Raw genomic sequence first — 18,950 nt, 5'->3', positions numbered from 1 at the left:
AAGAGACAGTCCTTGTAATTTTAATCCTTGATTTCTTACCAGTTAAAGAGACAGTCCTTGTAATTTTAATCCTTGTTTTCTTACCAGTTAAAGAGACAGTCCTTGTAATTTTGATCCTTGATTTCTTACCATTAAAGAGACAGTCCTTTTAATTTTAATCCTTGATTTCTTACTAGTTAAAGAGACAGTCCTTGTAATTTTAATCCTTGTTTTCTTACCAGTTAAAGAAACAGTCCTTGTAATTTTAATCCTTGATTTTTTACCATTAAAGAGACAGTACTTGTAATTATAATCCTTGATTTCTTGTTAAAGAGACTGTTCTTGTAGTTTTAAGAGAAAGATATCACAGCACCCTCTAAACTTTTCTCTGATAAAATAATTTGAACGAAATCATGGTTTTACTAGCTCATGAAAAGCTTGAAAATCAATATAGAAGATAACAAATCTATTTTTCTTGCCTCAAGGGTTGGATTCCTCAAAAAGTTCAGCCAATTTGTTTCTGCCGTTTGGCCAGCAATAGCTGACATATAAATATATATATATATGCATACATAAATCCTAACATCTATATATATATTATATAGATAACAAGTTCGCGGATTTAATTTATTAGATATATTTCCGGAAAAAAATGGATAAACTAGAACTGGAAGATGTGTTGAGAGAAGAAGGAAGAATTGATAAGAGGGTAGAAGATTATCTTTCTTCCCTGCACCTAATCAATCAGGAATTCAACAATATTTTAGAATATGTCAGGGGTATTTATTTTAGAATATGTCAGGGGTCTTCATTTTAGAATATGTCAGGGGTCTTCATTTTAGAATATGTCAGGGGTCTTTATTTTAGAATATGTCAGGGGTATTTATTTTAGAATATGTCAGGGATCTTTATTTTAGAATATGTCAGGGGTATTTATTTTAGAATATGTCAGGGGTATTTATTTTAGAATATGTTGTGTTAACCTATTATTGAATATGTCAGTGGTTTATATTTTCTTTTAAATTATAAACATGTTTCAAAAATATTTGTTAATTAGTACATAATAAAATTCTTCATTTTATTTATATCATTTTTTTAAATGATACAAAATGTATTTTTATTTAAAATAACAATTTTTTTTGTGTTTTTAAAACAGAAATTTTTCATAAAGAATCTTCCCCATACACAAATTATTAAGTTTATGTCAAAATGTTTTTCTGAAACATCCAAAAGAAATATAATATTATATCCACATCCTGATTTGGCTATTTTTGTCTAATATTAATGATTTTGCCGTTAAATTCGAAATAGGGGAGTGTGATACATGTACAAGTGTACCTATAGTCAAAAGTACGTCGGAAAAATGTTCAAAAATATATTTTTTTAAATTTTATGTTGTTGAACTATGGGCAGAGTGAACCTAGAACATGGAGTCAAATATTTTATGATAAAATACAAAAACACTCAGATCCCAGGTAGAAAAGAAAATTTAATTAATTATTTTTAGTTTTTCAATGATTCTAATTCATTAAAGTAATTAATCTAAACTTCACAAAGTTTATTCAGACAAACGCACTTTTACTTATTTTCCAATCATAACATATTTTCTTTAGGGTTGATAATTGGTTGATGATGGACTCACCAGTGTATACTCTAGTTCTATCATCTCTATATCTCATTTTTATTCTGCTAATTGGACCAGCTTATATGAAACACAGGTATATATATATATATATAGTGTATACTCCCCAATTAACAATTTTGCGGAAATTCCCAGGAATCTTTCCTGGGAATCCGCGGAAATTCCCGGGAATCTTTCACAGGAAAATCTGGTGAAAATGTTGACAGCTTTTCCCAGGAATTTCTCGTAACCCATTCCCAGGAACCAGGTCCGAGGAATTTCTTGTAACCCATTCCGAGGAAATTCTCGTAATTCTATCCAAGGAATTTCTTGTAACCAGTTCTAAAAAATTTCTTGTTACCAATTCTTCAGAAAAACCAGAGAAAATTTGTAGCAAAAAGGTCTTCAGAACCAATTCCTGGGAATTTCCCTGGAACTATTCCCAAGATTTTCTCAAGAGTTCCTCAGGAATATCTTGAAATATTCACTAACAAAAGTAGTGAATAACCTAACAACTATATTGCCCCTCCAACTTTTCAGAAGTATAACCATCTTCTTAAGTCAGAATGTTATAAACTAATTCTCTTAATAAATTCCAAGAAAAATCTGTAAACATGGTGACAAAGTCCTAAGAATTTCTCAAGAATTTCCAGAGAATATTTCTGGAGAAATTCTGAGGAATTTAGTGGGGAAAAATTCCTCTGGAATATCTCTGGAATTTCTTGAAACTGAGTCTCTAAAATGTGATCCCACAAAAATCTCTCATCTTGGGGACCAATTCTAGGGAATTTCTCGAGAATTTCCGAGGAATCAGTTACAGGAAATGATTCTCGAGAAATTCCTCGGAAATTCCTTTTAGAAAGTCACCACGGTTGGAGAATCTGGGGAAATTCCTCACTTTTGTTACTTGGGTCTAGTTCTATCATCTCTTTATCTCATTTTTATTCTGCTAATTGGACCAGCTTATATGAAACACAGGTTTATATATATACAGTGTATACTCTAGTTCTATCATCTCTATATCTCATTTTTATACACAGGTTTATATATATATATATATATTGTTCTAGTTCTATCATAGTGTTAATATTGTTTAGATCTGCTTACACCCTGAAATATATTGGTTAGATCTGCTTACACTCTGAAATATATTGTTTAAATCTGCCTACACCCTGAAATATATTGCTTAGATCTGCCTACACCTAAAATATATTGTTTAGATCTGCCTACACCTAAAATATACTGTTTAGATCTGCCTACACCCTGAAATATACTGTTTAGATCTGCTTACACCCTGAAATATATTGTTTAGATCTGTCTACACCCTGAAATATACTGTTTAGATCTGCCTACACCCTGAAATATATTGTTTAGATCTGCCTACACCCTGAAATATCCAATGATTGTTTACAATTTGGCGCAAACACTTTTTAATGCATGGGTACTTAAAGGTAATACTTATTTCAAGTTTTGCTGTAGTAAAACATCATTGTTCACAGATTTACGCTATTTCTTTTAATTTTAAAAGGTGTTTTAATTCAAATTTCAAACGTAATGATTTTAAACGTTTAAGATTTTGTACAAATAATAAAGATTTTTTTCATCCATTTCAAAATACACAAAAAAAAAACTTTTAAACTCCATTTAAATAAATTTATTGCGGAAAGAAAAATAAAAAATTTTAATTTATGTTGCAAAGATAATAAAAAAGGAAATTTAAAAACATAATGCAAATAAATTAAATAGATACATGTTTCATATTTAGAGGGGTTAAAGCTGTGGTTTTCTGGTGAGTACAATTGGATTTGTCAACCTGTAGACTACTCAACCAGTAAACAGGTAAATACGAATATTAAAGAGAGTGTCCGGCTAGACACGGCATTTGAGCTGACAATGCAGGAGTGCAGGGCCACAACCTGACAGGCAGGCATGCTGCGCCACTGCCAGCCAGACCGGCGTACCGAGCCTCAACATGCCAGGCCAGACACTCCCCTTAAAGGGAGTGACCGCCTATGTAAGGTAATTGAGCTGAGTCAGTGTTGTGGAAAACTTCTTTAGGATTCATTTGAGACATATAAAACTTTTTAAAGATCTTTAAATCCTGAGTTTGAGCGCAAATTCGATGTTCAAAACTCCTACTTTGTGGGTGGATATAGCATTTTTTGATGACGCCAGTTCATTGCCACAGATTTTACCTTAGAATATACCTACTTTTTTGCTGCATTGGAAATACAAATTTCAAGGATTTTTTAAAATGTCCTAGCAAAGGTAGGATTTCATAACGTTTAAAAATGCTCTTTATGAAAGAAAAGCATAATAACATTATGAACCACTTATCAAATATATACAGTGATAACCAGAAAACTGGAGAATTGAAAGATGACATTAAAGCTATCCGTAAGTGTGTTTGATATTGTTACAAAGCAAATAGATTTACTAGAAAGTTATTAAATCACTTACAAAGTTAAATATGTCTGCTTACACTGCACAATTGCTGTTCATTGAGCTATAATTCAAGTCATAATTTGAGTCTATAAGTTGACTTTCTATTCCAGAGTTTTCTGGTACTCTCTCACTGTACTTTTGCAGGGAATGCTGGCAGTCAATATGGCATGGTGGTTTTATATGTCAAAATTCACTGATTTCGTGGATTCGTTCTTTTTTGTATTACGTAAGAAAAATAATCAGCTGACTTTCCTCCACGTGGTGCACCACTCATCTATGCCAGTTTTCTCATGGTTTGGTCCTAAGGAACACAACTTTAATAACATATATTATAATATTTATGGTAAAATTATATTATTTTGTTAATTTTCTCAAGAGGGTACTAATAAAAAATCATGTAACAAGACATATTATTCTCTCTGAAAGGGGATAATTAATTTAGTGCACAGTCTGTACATGTACTGTACTACTTGCTCTAACTGCATTTAAGTCGGTACAGCATTTGAAAGGAACTGGAATTTTCAGTGAAGAAATGTATCTTGAAATGAAGTTTGAGAACCCAGCTTTGCCTTCAGTTTTCCATATAAAAGTCGACCCCCAGTCAACTGAGAAATTATTAAACCAAGCCAAGATCATTTCCGCGGTTCTACCGAGTTCCCCAATTAAAATTTGAGGCAAATCGGTGAAGGGGTTTGTTACGTATAATCGGAGAAACAAACTAACAAACAGAGATACACAACTTTATATATAAATTGATATGATTAGATTTATTCTAAAAGATCAATGGAATTACCCACAATTACCCAAATAATAATGTCAAGTGCTTTTCTAAATTGCCATGGAATCGAAATTATAAACCCTTTGTAACAAGTCAATAAAGGCTTCTTTCATTTATAACTGTCTCGATCAAAAACGTATTTTGTAGTTTTACCAGTTTAAGTTTTACCACAGAGTAACAAAAGTTGTGTACGTAGTTTGCTGGTGGTGGTCACACTTCCTTCGGTGGTACCTGGAACATGCTTGTACATGTTATTATGTACTTCTACTACTTCCTTGCAGCCGCAGGGGTCAAGTAAGTTGACATGAAAACTTTAGGATTGATAACCTTAATCTGAATATTCATTGTGGACACTTTTAATTTCCTTCCTAATCCGCTCTTTTTCTTTCTTTTTTCTCCCTGCAAGATTTTGACCAATGAGAGTTACTCATTAAATGGCACAAAAGAAATTAAAATTTCCCGGCTTCTTATTGGCTGTTCAGTATTCTGCATGCGCCACACTTTTGATTGAATTTTATCTACTTTTCTGGATACAAATTAAGTGAAATGGGCCTGTTTATACTGGACAATTGATGTGTACAACTCTAAGTTTTTAAGTAACAATTAAAATTTTTAAATAAAAAGTTATATTTCATCAACTAAGAAGAAATCATGTCGATTAAGAAAGTAAATGCAGTTTATAAAGCAAAGAAATACTGATGAAGATTATACAAAAATCCTAATCGTAAAACATATTTTAAAGAAAAGTAGCATGACCCGGTCCGGTACAACACATAATATATATGCAGGGAATAAGAATAAAAGGACGGGAAATGGCGCTGGTCTGGCATGAGAAAGCCAGTCGCACTGCTTTGCAGACGAGTTCGCTATTACACACGCACAATCTTTTGGTACATTCTTTACACGAAAATTTGGCTTATAGTTGACTTTAATTTATAAATATGTGTATTAAACAATTAACAATAAACAAATGTATTTTCCTAGACTGTACAAAAACCGAGATTCTTATGTACTGTATATACCTAAGTACACACCTTCGGTTCGGTATTACTTACAAACACTCTTTTGCTACAAACACACATACATGACGTTTCCGCCCCCTGCGTATATGCAGTTCGTTGTACCGTACAGTTTTTCAGGCGTGAGTTGCTCTGGTGGAAGAAGTATTTGACCGGACTACAAATGGTTCAATTTGTTGCTGTAATCCTTCACGCCATGTTTCCTCTTGTACTCTCAGACTGCAATTATCCTAAGGTGAAATATATTTATAAGAAATTGTTTATGAATAAAAAAGATGAATATATCTATATGATACAAAATGGACTATTCCGATTCGTGAAGCAAGAAAGAGAATATATATACATTATACAAATAAAAATTGCAAATTTTAAGGACTGTTCATTAATAAAGAAAGAGAATATATATTATATACATTATACAAATCAAAATTGGAAAGGTTAGGAACTGTTCATTAATAAAGAAAGAGAATACATTATACAAATCAAATTGCAAATTTTAGGGACTGTTCATTAATAAAGAAAGAGAATATATATACATTATACAAATCAAAATTGCAAAGGTTAGGAACTGTTCATTAATAAAGAAAGAGAATATATATACATTATACAAATCAAATTGCAAATTTTAGGGACTGTTCATTAATAAAGAAAGAGAATAAATATACATTATACAAATCAAAATTGTAACCGTTTTACTATATCTGGTTACCTGGTTCAAATAATCCAGACTGATTAGAAAAGATGCATCGATATACAAGACTGAGTCGACTTAAAAGTGTTGTAACGCCTTACTAACAAAATTATCCTTTTATTGGAAGCCCTATAAATGTACAGTTTAGAAATTGAAATCCAGGAAATATACATAAGTTTTTCTTACAATTATAATTTTTCTAATAGTTAAAATGAAAAATTTGAAACTCAAATCTGTCTGGAAATTGTTTTACAGCAATTTCCATTTCCAGAAACACTTGTCTTCAAATTCATTAATGTATCCATTTTGTTCCGGAAAGCTCTCCATTTAAAAATTTTGAACCATTTAATTTAGAGGAACTGTAAGCATACTTTAAAGTGACCCTCCATTTGAAGAGTGGGATGTCCTGTACAATAGTATCCTTGTTTCATTAGCTTGAAGAAAAGTGTTTAATTCAAATAATTTCTTTTCTCCATAAATAGCAAAAAATACGCAAGTCTTTGAAGAGAAACCAGAGTTGAAAATAATAATTTTTTAATAATAAAAAAATATCTAAATCAAACTTGACATGCCATTGCCACTATAAAATTAAAGATTACTTGAATTTACGTAAATAATTCTTTATTTTTAGGAAATGTCTTTCATCATTATATTTAACGGTGCTCTGTATTTTGTATTATTCTGGAAATTCTACAAGAAATCCTACAGCATCACTCCTTCAAAACCTGCCAATAAACAGGAGTAGTTTCCGTCTTTTCAGTTTTTTAACATTACTGACCTCTGTTGTTAACTAAACTCAACCTTGGGTTGGGACACTTGTAAAATGGCATTCCGTTCGGACACTTGTAAAATGACATTCCGTTCGGACACTTGTAAAATGACATTCCGTTCGGACATTTGTAAAATGACATTCCGCTCGGACACTTGTGAAATGACATTCCGCTTCGGACACTTGTAAAATGACATTCCGTTCGGACACTTGTAAAATGACATTCCGTTCGGACATTTGTAAAATGACATTCCGTTCGGACATTTGTAAAATGACATTCCGCTCGGACACTTGTGAAATGACATTCCGCTCGAACACTTGTAAAATGGCATTCCGTTCGGACATTTGTAAAATGACATTCCGCTCGGACACTTGTAAAATGACATTCCGCTCGGACACTTGTAAAATGACATTCCGTTCAGACACTTGTAAAATGACATTCCGTTCGGACACTTGTAAAATGACATTCCGTTCAGACACTTGTAAAATGACATTCCGTTAGGACACTTGTAAAATGACATTACGTTCGGACACTTGTAAAATGACATTCAGTTCGGACACTTGTAAAATGACATTCCGTTCGGACATTTGTAAAATGACATTCCGCTCGGACATTTTAATCATACAGACGTAAAACTGTGTAATGTGTAGGCAACTACTTTTCAAGAATTTAAATTTCTACTTTTCCCTCGACTTGGGAACCCTTGGTAAATTAAAATCTGCAGGACTTCGAGTCAATTTTCAAACATTATTCGGTTAATTATTTTTTCTTTTGTTCGTGTAATTTTCGTATGTTTTTTTTCGCGAAAATGTTGTCTTTTTTGCGGAATTTTCACAATTCTTTCGTAAAATTTTTTTTTACTCAAAATGTTCGCATTCTTTTTTTCGCGAAACAGAATAAAGAAAAATATTGTATATTTTCATGATAGCAGATTAGATTATTATACTTACGTGTGAATTGTTCCAAGTAAATTTGTTCTTTACGTTACTTTTTATTGAAAATATTTCTATTTTATTTAATTTATTTTATGCTGAGAATTACTTTTTACAAGTTTTTAGATATTTTTATGAAAAGTGTTGCATGTATTTATTTGATTAGTATCATACTTAATTGTATGTTGTTATTTAAAATAAATTATATGGAGCATATTTCATTGTTATATGTCTGGTCTAAAATGATTAATATTTATTACAACTTAAACTACAATAGGAAGAACTACTACATTTACAACGATAAGATAAATACAATATGATTAATTCCAATTGTGCCAATGCTATAATAGAAATTTACTTATATAAATACTTTAATTCAAAATTTAGATTTTTGTAAATTCTAATTTTATAATCTCCATATCTTTGTGACTTGGTGGTGCTAACCTTTGATATTTCAAACTGCAAAAATATAAGGTTTAAATACAATATAGTAGAATTCTACTGTTTAAAAATATATCAAAGGTTCCATGTTATGAATATCTAATCTATACCTTATGATCTAAAGAGATTTTGATCTCAGAGTATCCTGATCTAATGATAATTTGATCTTAGAGTATTATCCTAATCTAATGAGAATTTGATCTCAGAGTAGCCTGATCTAATGAGAATTTGATCTCAGAGTAGCCTGATCTAATGAGAATTTAATCAAAAAACAGAAATTCATGTAAAATGTTTGATCTAAAGAGAATTCGATCTAAGAGTATCCTGATCTAAAGAGAATTTGATCACCGAGTAGCCTGATCTAATTGAGAATTTATTCTAAAAACAGAAATTCATGAAAAATATTTTTTTAGATCTTTAAGTCCACAATTTTATGAAAGTTTTGGGAATTTGATCTTAAAAAATGTGGACTATATATGATCAGAGCTTCATTATATACATAGACTAGCTGAAATCCCGATCTTTATAAAAGCTACTCTGCAAAACTATGAAAAAATATTGTCTTTGTTTATATTCTAATTTCCAGAGGAACAACTAGCACTTTTGCAAGGGGGGGGGGNTTCGTTGGACAACCTGTATTATACAGTTCAACCAAGAACTTCGGAGACGCCGAAAGAATTAATTAATATAATGTCGTTTTTTAAACATACTGAAAAGGATATGCTGTAGATAGTTAGTTTTTTTTATAAAATAGTTATATGGAGCATATTTCATTGTTATATTTGTCAGGGCTAGGAGAATTAATTGATAATTGTTTCAAGAATCATACATGTTAAAGTAGATAGAAAACTAAATGTCACAAATAAATTCAAATATCAAAGACGACTTTCAAGTCGTAGCTTGCTATTGTCATGTTTCGTGGGACGTACCCTGTATATGCTCAACCAACCTAAATATATCTCTAACTTTTAGGTCGGAAAACCATATTTCTCATAAGATGTCAAACGGACCTACAGCTTTTTTCAACCAAACCGACCTAAAACACGTGCAAACTACTCGATATTTAGCTGTCAGAAAACCTTTAGGTTAGAATCATCTAGGTCGGAATACACAGCACCAATTTATGTTCAGGAAACGACGACTTTTATATTAAGCATTAATTAAGTAAAAGTTTCGTACATAAAAAGATTGTTCTGAAATATTGTTTATTGTGTAAGATACTAAAATAAAAATAAATCCCGAAAAATCATCATTAGTTAGATAATTGCTGCTCAATTACCGGAAAAGATGACCATCATGATCAACAATAAAAAATTTCAGACGACGTGATCAAATTGAGGTTTCGTGAATTTTAGCATCTTATTCAGTAAACTATAGATTGAGTGAAAGTCGAATAAAACTAGTTCCCTCTCAAAAACGACAGTTCATCCAAATAGAAAGTATTCATGCTGTGAATAAAATCGGAAGAACTTTTTAAATTTAAATAAAATCGGGTTTTTAAGCTGAATGATTATGTTTTGAGTTCTTGTTGTTGTTTTAAATTAGAAAAAAATATCAAAAAGCGGAGTAATATTTCAACACGTAAATCTGAGTTCTAGATTCTGAGTATATATTATATATATACAAACTACCTGCCTTCACACAGAGGACCTTCAAATCAACAGTTTATTGCGCGGAATGGAATTGTTAAAAGTGATGGTTGATTAAAGGACATTCAAGTGAACAAGTGACAATTAAGTGATAATCATACACATCTGGGAAAAGCCATAAGTCGATAAATAAATATATTTCATAATTCGTCGTCCATGATGTTTCAAAACAAAGTAGATAAACAAATGAATTTGATAGATTTTTAAAATTTTTCAGATTTAATGAAATTTACAAAACTGTTCTGTTTTGGAAGATCTATAGAATCTAATGAAGAGAAAAAGGTAAGATGAGTTGCGTGGAGTTTTAAATATCATTAAAATGGCCGGACTTTTTACCCAATATTCTTTATTTTTGTTTTATAAACGTGAATAATTCGTTTAATTTCGTTTTAGATTTTATTTTAATTTTATATTTTAGAGAAAGATTTGAGAAAACACCAAGCTAAGAAATTAATATTTAAAAATTTAGGTAATACAACTTGTTATAATATAAAATAGTTATATGGAGCATATTTCATTGTTATATTTATCTTTATAAATACTGAGATTTAGGTTTAACAGTTTGAACCCATTGATAAAGTTTCAAGACGACATTTTATAAATTCTATTGATGACTCCGAAGTTCTGGATTAAACTGTAAAATAAAAATAAACATGATAAGTTAAAAACAGAGACAATTTTATGAATATAACATTTCATTTCAAATGAAATAGTAGTTTATTGTATTTTGAATAGAAATGTATTTACAATTAAAGGGACTGTAAAGGAAAATTGAAAGGGGGGTATAGACTGAAACCTGAGAATCTCAGGAGTTGAACGATACCTATAAAAGTTCTATCTGATGTTCCTTTCTCAAGAAATTGACACAAAACGGTGTCAAAATTATACCAAAACGTATATATATGTAAGATTTTGTATAAGATTCGTAGTATCGTTCAACTCCGGAGAATTCAGGTTTTAGCCCATACCCCCTTTCATTTTTCCTTTACAGTCCCTTTAAATTTTAATATCTCAGATCTTTATTATAAGAATGAGTCGGGTTCTAAATCCTGAAATTGGAAATGTCCTGTATTACCATTTACCAAATTAATGTATAATATGTATGTCTGGTCTAAAATGATTAATATTTATTACAACTTAAACTACAATAGGAAGAAATACTACATTTACAACGATAAGATAAATACAATATGATTAATTCCAATTGTGCCAATGCTATAATAGAAAGAAAACTACAACATGATGTTTACCACAATAATTACAATATTAACTGAAGATGAATGTTACAATTATCAATAATAATAAAAATGATAACTACAATTATCTAAAGACAAGAGAAAATCAAGGCAACATTAAGATAAAATTAGATTATTTATTATTTCCCAAAATATTAAACGTTGACATTTTTACCGGACAAAATCTAAAAAATTTGGGGTGGTTCATAAACCTTTCCTTGGGTCATGTGTGACAAATTTGGGCCTGATAGTACTGCTGTTCTGACGTTTATCGGGTAAAAATAGAGACTAAGCAAAAAGCATGAATTGAAATGTACTGAAACCGTTTTGAAATATCTCAAGTTATTAACATGAAAATAATATCTGGCATGCTCTAGAGAACACAGATGTTTTGCTAAGCATTCTCGCGGAGGTTATACTGAACACATAAAAATCTAATTAAACTGAAACTTGACAAATTCATTCCCGTGTTTGCAGATGTTATTTTGACGACTTTCTTTGACAAATCATAATAATAATGTGCTGAATTTTATGGTGAACATTATATGGTGATTTTAAGATCATGAAGCTTTCAATAATTGACTCCTCAGATTTGTTGTCTTTCTCGTAATTTGTTTCTTGTTTTGTGAATAACAATGCTAAGGATCCATCACAATTTGATCCGGATCCGAAAATCAGAAAAAAATGATCAGGATTTAGCTCAGATGATTTTTTTTTATTCCAGAAACTTGTTTTTCCATTCAAAATTAGTTTTTGAGAACTTTTTCTTGTTCGTCATTAAAAATGTGTACTTCAACAATATATTTAATGACGTTTCGTTTTTAATAAAATTTTGGATTATTGGAGGTAAAGGCTGCAAATCCAATGGGCCTGGATTACAATTAGCACAACGCGATGTTGTATTTTATGGAATTTAAAATGAAACTTAAAACATTTTTTATGATTACATATATGACTAGGTACCGAGGGATGCCTCATGGTAATATTATTCCTCCTCCACATCCCCACCGTCAACATCAACAGCAGATGTTTCAACAACAGCAGAATAATCAGATGTTTACGCCTCATCAACAACAGCTTAGAGAGCAGGTAAAATGGAGGAAACAAAGGAACTGAAAATGAAGTGTTCTGCGTTGCCTGCGGAATTTTATAAAAAAAAATTTAGCCTAGGTTACTCCCACCCATGGGAAAAAAATAAAAATTATTACAACTAGCAAGGATTCCCACCTTTCTGTTAGAATCAGTTAATTTTCACAGAAATATTAGTGCTTCAATTTCAATTCTTTTTAAATCTGGAGTATATCCCTGGGCCCCCAGGGTACATGTTTTGAAGAGTTACCTGGGGGGGGGGGTATGTTTGTCGAAGATTTGGGTAAATAAAAATGTGATACCAACTAGAAACGTTTTCTCCTTTTTCATACTTTATTTTACTTAATCTCGAAAAAAATTCGATGTAAAACCTTTAAAACATTCCTTACATGAGTGGGGGGGGGGGGGGGTTAACATTTTTTAAGATTTAGGAAAGTTGATATAAATATGGACACTTACTGTTTTTCGCATTTTAATACTTAACTTGATAATTAGTTTTTACCCCACCCCCCTCCTCCCCCGAAATCCGGCGTAAAACCTTTAAAAAACATTTTTTTAAGGAGAGGAGGGGATTATATATTTTTTTTTTGAAGATTTAGATAAGTTAAAAAAATATGGACACTTACTGCTTTTTTCTCCTTTTTTAATACTTTTTCCCCAAAATATTTAGTTACCCAGCCCCCTCCCACGAAATGCGGCGTTAAAAAAAAGTTTATTAATGCGGTGGATTTTTATTCCTGTGTTTCAGATTTTTTTTTGTCTAGGAGAAGCAGAAGAGGAAAGAGCAAGCCTTAGCTAAACGCCAGGAGAAGATTTCTGAAGATCTATTTCAAGCTCCAGTCAAGATGACGGTAATGATATAAATTTCAGCCATTTTCTTGCTCGTAAATGCTGTAGAATGTCAATAGCGAGTTATTTAATATGTAGAATATGTGAATATATAATATAACACAAGGATGAAATTTTGTTTTGAACACTCAAAAATCATCTTGAAGAGTAAAAAAGTAACATGTCGTGATAAAAATCCCAAATTTATATGATATCTTCAATCGTCTTCTGTTATTATTTGGGGCAAATATTTTTTTTTTTTATTCGTTACTTATTTATTTGCTTTCGGTTCTGATTAAAGTATTTAAAACAAACCAAAACTTGTAAAAATTCACACATGCATGATAACACGTGGCAGTTGTTTAAAAATATATTTGAATTGAAGGATTGAACCCAATTTGTGCAGGAATCTGCTGTTCCTGGGATTAATGCTGAGAAGGTGCTCGGCAAGCATAAGAATGCGTTCTCTGTGATCAATAAATCATCATGTGTTGGAGTAGACTACCAGCCTCCAACACCTGCTCCTGTCCAGCATATAGGTAAAAATTTAGCTCATATTCTTTGCATAAAAAATATTTGATTTATTCTCTTATTTTTAGATGAGGATGATGAAGATAATAAACCGCCGCGAAAAATGCCGGCGATGATCAAACCGCAAAATAATACTCGTCTACCGCCGAATATGGAGAATCCTCGCCCTGCTAGTAAACCCCGTCCCCCGCCTCCCAGCAAAGAACCCTGGAACAACATGGCTCCGCCCATCACACCTCATATGCACAGAGCCGCCGGACGCCCGGTCCCGCCGGTCCGAAATACGCCACCTCTCAATAATTACAACGGGCACCCGCCGACACAAAAAGGGCGGAATCCCAGCTTGAGTAATCTCAAGATAGATCCTAAGATGAATACAAGTATAGAGGTGATTTAACAACATAAACTTTAAAGAAAAACAATTAATATGAGATCAGCAAAATAAATACAGTCTAGAGAGATATAATTTGGGGAAAGGCAAAATATTGCATAAAATAATTTTAAGGACTGTAATCATCATAACTTGATGAATAAGAATTAAAAAATAAATAAAACGTGATTTTTTCCCAAACCTCTGTTATTCATTCAAGCACTGTACGGTACTGTACTGTACTGCACTGTACTGTGCTGTACCTTGCTTGTATTTAAGGATGAACAAGTGAAGAAGATTCTCGGTGAAGTTTTAGGTGGAGGTCTGCCCTCCGCCCCTCTATCAGGTGAAAATAATAGAATTATTTGCCATCCCTTCCTCTTTAAACAGTTTAATATAAGAATATCAATCCTCCTCTCTAACAGTTTACCACGTGTTCTTTAAAAAATGGTTTCGTATTTTTATTGTATTATTTCTCAGTTTGTTACGGTTATCATTGCCCATGCTTGTATGATAATAATGTGTTATTTTCTTTTAGATGTCATCTTAAATTATAATATTAAAATGTTTTATTACTTTACAATTTTACAATTTTACAATTTTACAATTTTACAATTTTACAATTTTACAATTTTNCTAGAAATCTTATTTTTTTAAAATACATCTTGTAAAAATATATGATTAATGAAACCCTGAAAACCCCTGAAAAAAAAGCCTGTTTTAAGTCGTGGCTTTGGGGGGAAAAAATTATTCGAAAAGGGGGGGGGGCAAAAAAAGTCTTAGAACTAATACACAGTATACTTCCTCATTCATTTATTCCCTTATATATTTGGTGTAATAGTTTTATAAATATCTTTAAAATATTAGTAATCTAATTTTGATGTGCTATGTCTTGTTAAATGTTATGATTATTTGAATATGCAATTTTATGAATTTATAATATTGCCAGGTATCAGACAGGGTTCGATACCAACAACTTCTTCTTTAACAATCCTCCACCTAGCCTCGTGAAACGACTCAGTGAGAGTGACAGTGATAAGGTGAAATACTTCCTAATCAAGTTCAAATGCAAAATCATTCTTAGTTATGCATTTTATATCATAGAATAGCAAAGTTGGAAGTTTAACTGCTTAGAGCAACTCGCAACATTTATTTTTTTTTTGGAAAAATAACATTTCCCTATTTTAAAAAAGATATAAAAGACATTAAAATGATTATGTTGGGAGTCTTTGGTTTAATGGTTGAAATTTATTCAGTTTTTTCATAATGCTAAAATAAGAAAAGTAATGTGATTGAAGGAAAAATTAATTAAATTCTGATTAAAAAATTGTCAAAAAGAAGAAGAGGGGGGGGATGTTTTATAAAATAAACCCGTATTTTTGACTTGCAACTTGTTTGTCTTCCAAATAACCCTCGACCTTTAGCATATATTCTTTTCATGAAACTATTTTTATTTTTACGTAAACCTGTTTTTATTTTGCAATTGTTACCGAAAATGTTTTCAGGAAATTGTTCCGATGAAAGAGGAACCGAAGGTTGGTAAGACGGAGGAGAGTTCTAGCTCCGACTCTGATGAGAGCAGTGATAGTGACAGTGAAACTAAGGACTCGGAGGAGGAGGAGCTCAAACCTCCGATCCTTGATTCGGAGGACAAGGAGGATAGCGATGAGGACCACCCAGTGAAAGACTTCAACCTCGCCAGCTTTATTAAGCGTGAGGACAAGACCCCTCCGACGAGCAGTGTCCGTACCCTGGATCCTAGTCCCAGGCCCTATATACCGACCCCTAGCCCTGCACACAGTATACCACAGAGTACCCTACCCAGCCCTGGATTCATTAATGTCCCTGAACTCCTTGGACCTCTCTCCCCTGAATCCCCAGCTGGGAAACATGATATTGATAAACATTTTGATTATATAAAAAATATACCTGACGTTATTGATCCCATGGGACCAGATTCGGAATCTGATGATGATATTCAACTTAAACGGAAATCTTCCTCACTTGAAACCAACCGGAAACCACCAGCGCCGGAAAGTCGGCGAAAGCCCTACAGGAAACGGAAACGTGAGCCGGACGTCAAACCTTCCATTAGCAAAGAATTTGTTGAATCTGATTCGGACTCAGATTCCCGTCGGGTTGTCAAGAAACCGTCTCATATCCGAGCCACATCCTCAAGTCCTCTGAAAGTGCACAGTCCTCGGAAACCCCACAGCGCACAGTCGACCCCAGTTCGTCGCCACCAGATGATAAAGTCTCCTCAATTGTCAGAATCAGATGATGAAGAACCTCCAGCGGTGGCTAAGGCCAAGCAAGAGACCGGAAACCACAAGAAAAAAGCTCTACTCGCCATGTTCGGCAAGAAGGCTGCTCTGGGCAAGGGTGGAGGGAAAGGAAAGGGAGGAAAAGGCAAGAGTGGTGGAATAAATTTTATAGTTGGAGAGCGGGGAGAAGACGAGGAGTATGAGAGGAATCGTGAAGTTCAGAGAAGCGTGTCTCCTGAACCTCAAATCCAGCCAAAAGCGGAGTCCAAATCTAAGTCAGAGCGGAACGAATCTCCGCGGTTACCTAAATTTGAGGTTGTTAAACATATGGAGGTTAGTTCTAAAGAACGAGGTCCAACGAAACCCCTCCCGACTGTAAGTTATAAACCTAATGGCCGGCCTTCCCTAATATTTTCTGTACCATTGACGAGAATTGGCCGAAGTCCCGCCGGTCATCGATGGCAAAATGCAAGAGGTAAGAAAGGGAAGGATAGGTGGATAACTAAAAGTGATAATGAGATGATTAAAAAACCCAGTGAACCTTCCCTTAGTGAACGAACTCTTGATGACGCACGCTTGGAGCCTCCTGACCGACCCGGCTCCGCGCGCAGAAGCTCATCTCGAGATAGACACGGCTCAGGAGCTTCCCGCTCGAGTGTGCGAAGCTCCCATAGGAAGGAATGTGATAGGACGCTTGAAACTGGTGAGGAGGTGTTGAGTGAGTATGATAGGAAGAGACGGGAGCGGGAATCTAGTCCGGGATTTGATCCTGATCCCTCGAGTGCCAAGAGGTTGCGGGAGGATGAGGAGTACAATTCCTCCCTTCCTTCATCCTCGCTCCCGCCAGCACATCCAACCTTTCTACCCGGTAACGGAGGGTGCTTAATGCCTCCGCCCAGGTAATTTTTTCGGAGGATTTTTAATTTTCTAAATGTTCCTATAGTATAAAAAGCAATTTTAATTTAAAGTTGTAATGCATTTAAATTTCTAGTTAGGAATTATATCTTTAATCGACCAACGCCTTTAAAAAGATCTCAACTTGTTAAAAAGCCTTTTGCACGGCACTTGAATTATGATTTATCTTAAAGGGACTTTTTTAAGATGTCCTTTTTTCGAGTTGCATCCATTATAACAACTTACCCTTTATTCTTCTTTTATAAAAAAGGAAACCTATCTTTTTCGGTTTTTCCATAAACGTTACATATTGACAAAGGAAGTCAAGAATTAAAAGGAAAACCGTCAGAATTTCAAGTTATCTTCCTTGTTGTCACTCCTTGAACTGTTGAGGGGTCACTTGAAATTAAGTTAACAGTCCCTGTTTAAGTATTCAATGTTCTGAAGTGCTTGAATATTTTGTTGAGCTAGAACCTTTGTTTGGCAAGCTTAAGATAAAGATAATGTTTGCTTAAAGAGGAGGAAATCAAAAAGGAAATTTTTTGTTTCATTATTTTTGATATATACATATATACATATATACATATATACATATATACATATATACATATATACATATATACATATATACATATATACATATATACATATATATTGTCCTAATATATTCCTAAAAGACACCAAAAACGATTCTAGAAATGATGTTTTAAATGATTCTAAACTTTAAAAATGTGTCTTTATAAATGATTTTAACAATAATTCTAAAAATTATTCTTTTAATGCTACTAAAAATGCCTAAAAATTATTTAAAAAAATTATTTAAAAAAAATATTGTTTAAATGATTATTAAAGTGATTAAAAAAATGAATTTTCAAATGATTCCTAAAAATGAAATCAAAAATATTTCTGACAGGTTCTAATAATGATTTTTTTAAAGATACCAAAATTGATATTATAAATTATTCTAAACGTTTTCTAAAAATTTTTCTAAAAATAATCCTAAAAATAATTCTAAAAATTATTCTAAAAACCATTTTTCTTTAAATGATTCTAAAGAAGATTCTTTAAATAAATCATTAAATGAATTTTTAAATAATCTTTACATGAATCTCAAAAGAAATCTGGCTTCTGAAAATGCTTCTAAAAATGCCTCTAAAAATAAATAAGGAATCTTATAAGGACGGGGTGCGTAACAATTTCATAATCACGTCTTATCTGAGTGTAGACTCTAAAGGTGATCTTACAGCTAGGATTGCGTGTATTGTATACTGTATACTGAATGCATGTTACCTACCTGATCATTTAACCAGGAAGCACAACATCCAGTTCAAATAGATATTTTTTATCCTTATCTATTCCATGCATATCCAGGGGCGCATAGAGAGGGGTGGGATTTTTACCCCCCCCCCCCAAA

General features: G+C 32.6%; 3 protein-coding genes across 4 annotated transcripts in view; all 3 read left to right on the top strand.

Moving 5' to 3' along the window:
- The first annotated feature begins 611 nt into the window (after nt 1-611).
- On the top strand, nt 612-8,324 carry LOC111710419 (elongation of very long chain fatty acids protein AAEL008004). 2 transcript variants are annotated; one of them, XM_023484500.1, is made up of 9 exons: nt 612-727; nt 1,393-1,454; nt 1,593-1,697; nt 2,975-3,051; nt 3,366-3,439; nt 4,190-4,351; nt 5,020-5,117; nt 5,963-6,077; nt 7,165-8,322. In XM_023484500.1, exons 1-9 carry the CDS (start codon nt 632-634, stop codon nt 7,276-7,278), a joined length of 903 nt encoding a protein of 300 aa, XP_023340268.1. In that variant the 5' UTR covers nt 612-631; the 3' UTR covers nt 7,279-8,322. The 2 variants fall into 2 exon arrangements, with proteins under 2 accessions (XP_023340268.1, XP_023340269.1); XM_023484501.1 differs by lacking the exon at nt 4,190-4,351 and having other exon boundaries at nt 7,165-8,324.
- Nucleotides 8,325-12,478: 4,154 nt separating this feature from the next.
- LOC111710412 (protein transport protein SEC31) lies at nt 12,479-14,822 on the top strand. Its single transcript, XM_023484493.1, has 5 exons — nt 12,479-12,649; nt 13,414-13,500; nt 13,884-14,016; nt 14,077-14,396; nt 14,658-14,822. The coding sequence occupies exons 1-5, from the start codon at nt 12,479-12,481 to the stop codon at nt 14,820-14,822; spliced, it is 876 nt and encodes a 291-aa protein (XP_023340261.1).
- A 501-nt stretch (nt 14,823-15,323) lies between these two features.
- The window catches only part of LOC111710414 (AF4/FMR2 family member 1), a gene marked incomplete in the record, with an annotated part of 12,339 nt that continues 8,712 nt past the window's right edge, over nt 15,324-18,950 (top strand). The window contains 2 exon segments of the mRNA XM_023484496.1: nt 15,324-15,418; nt 15,884-17,541. Of these exon segments, the coding sequence (XP_023340264.1) occupies nt 15,896-17,541 (1,646 nt within the window).

Source organism: Eurytemora carolleeae, unplaced genomic scaffold (genome assembly GCF_000591075.1).
Source record: "Eurytemora carolleeae unplaced genomic scaffold, Eaff_2.0 scaffold1058, whole genome shotgun sequence".
NCBI lineage: Eukaryota > Metazoa > Arthropoda > Copepoda > Calanoida > Temoridae > Eurytemora > Eurytemora carolleeae.
This window is presented reverse-complemented; position numbering and strand designations above follow the sequence as displayed.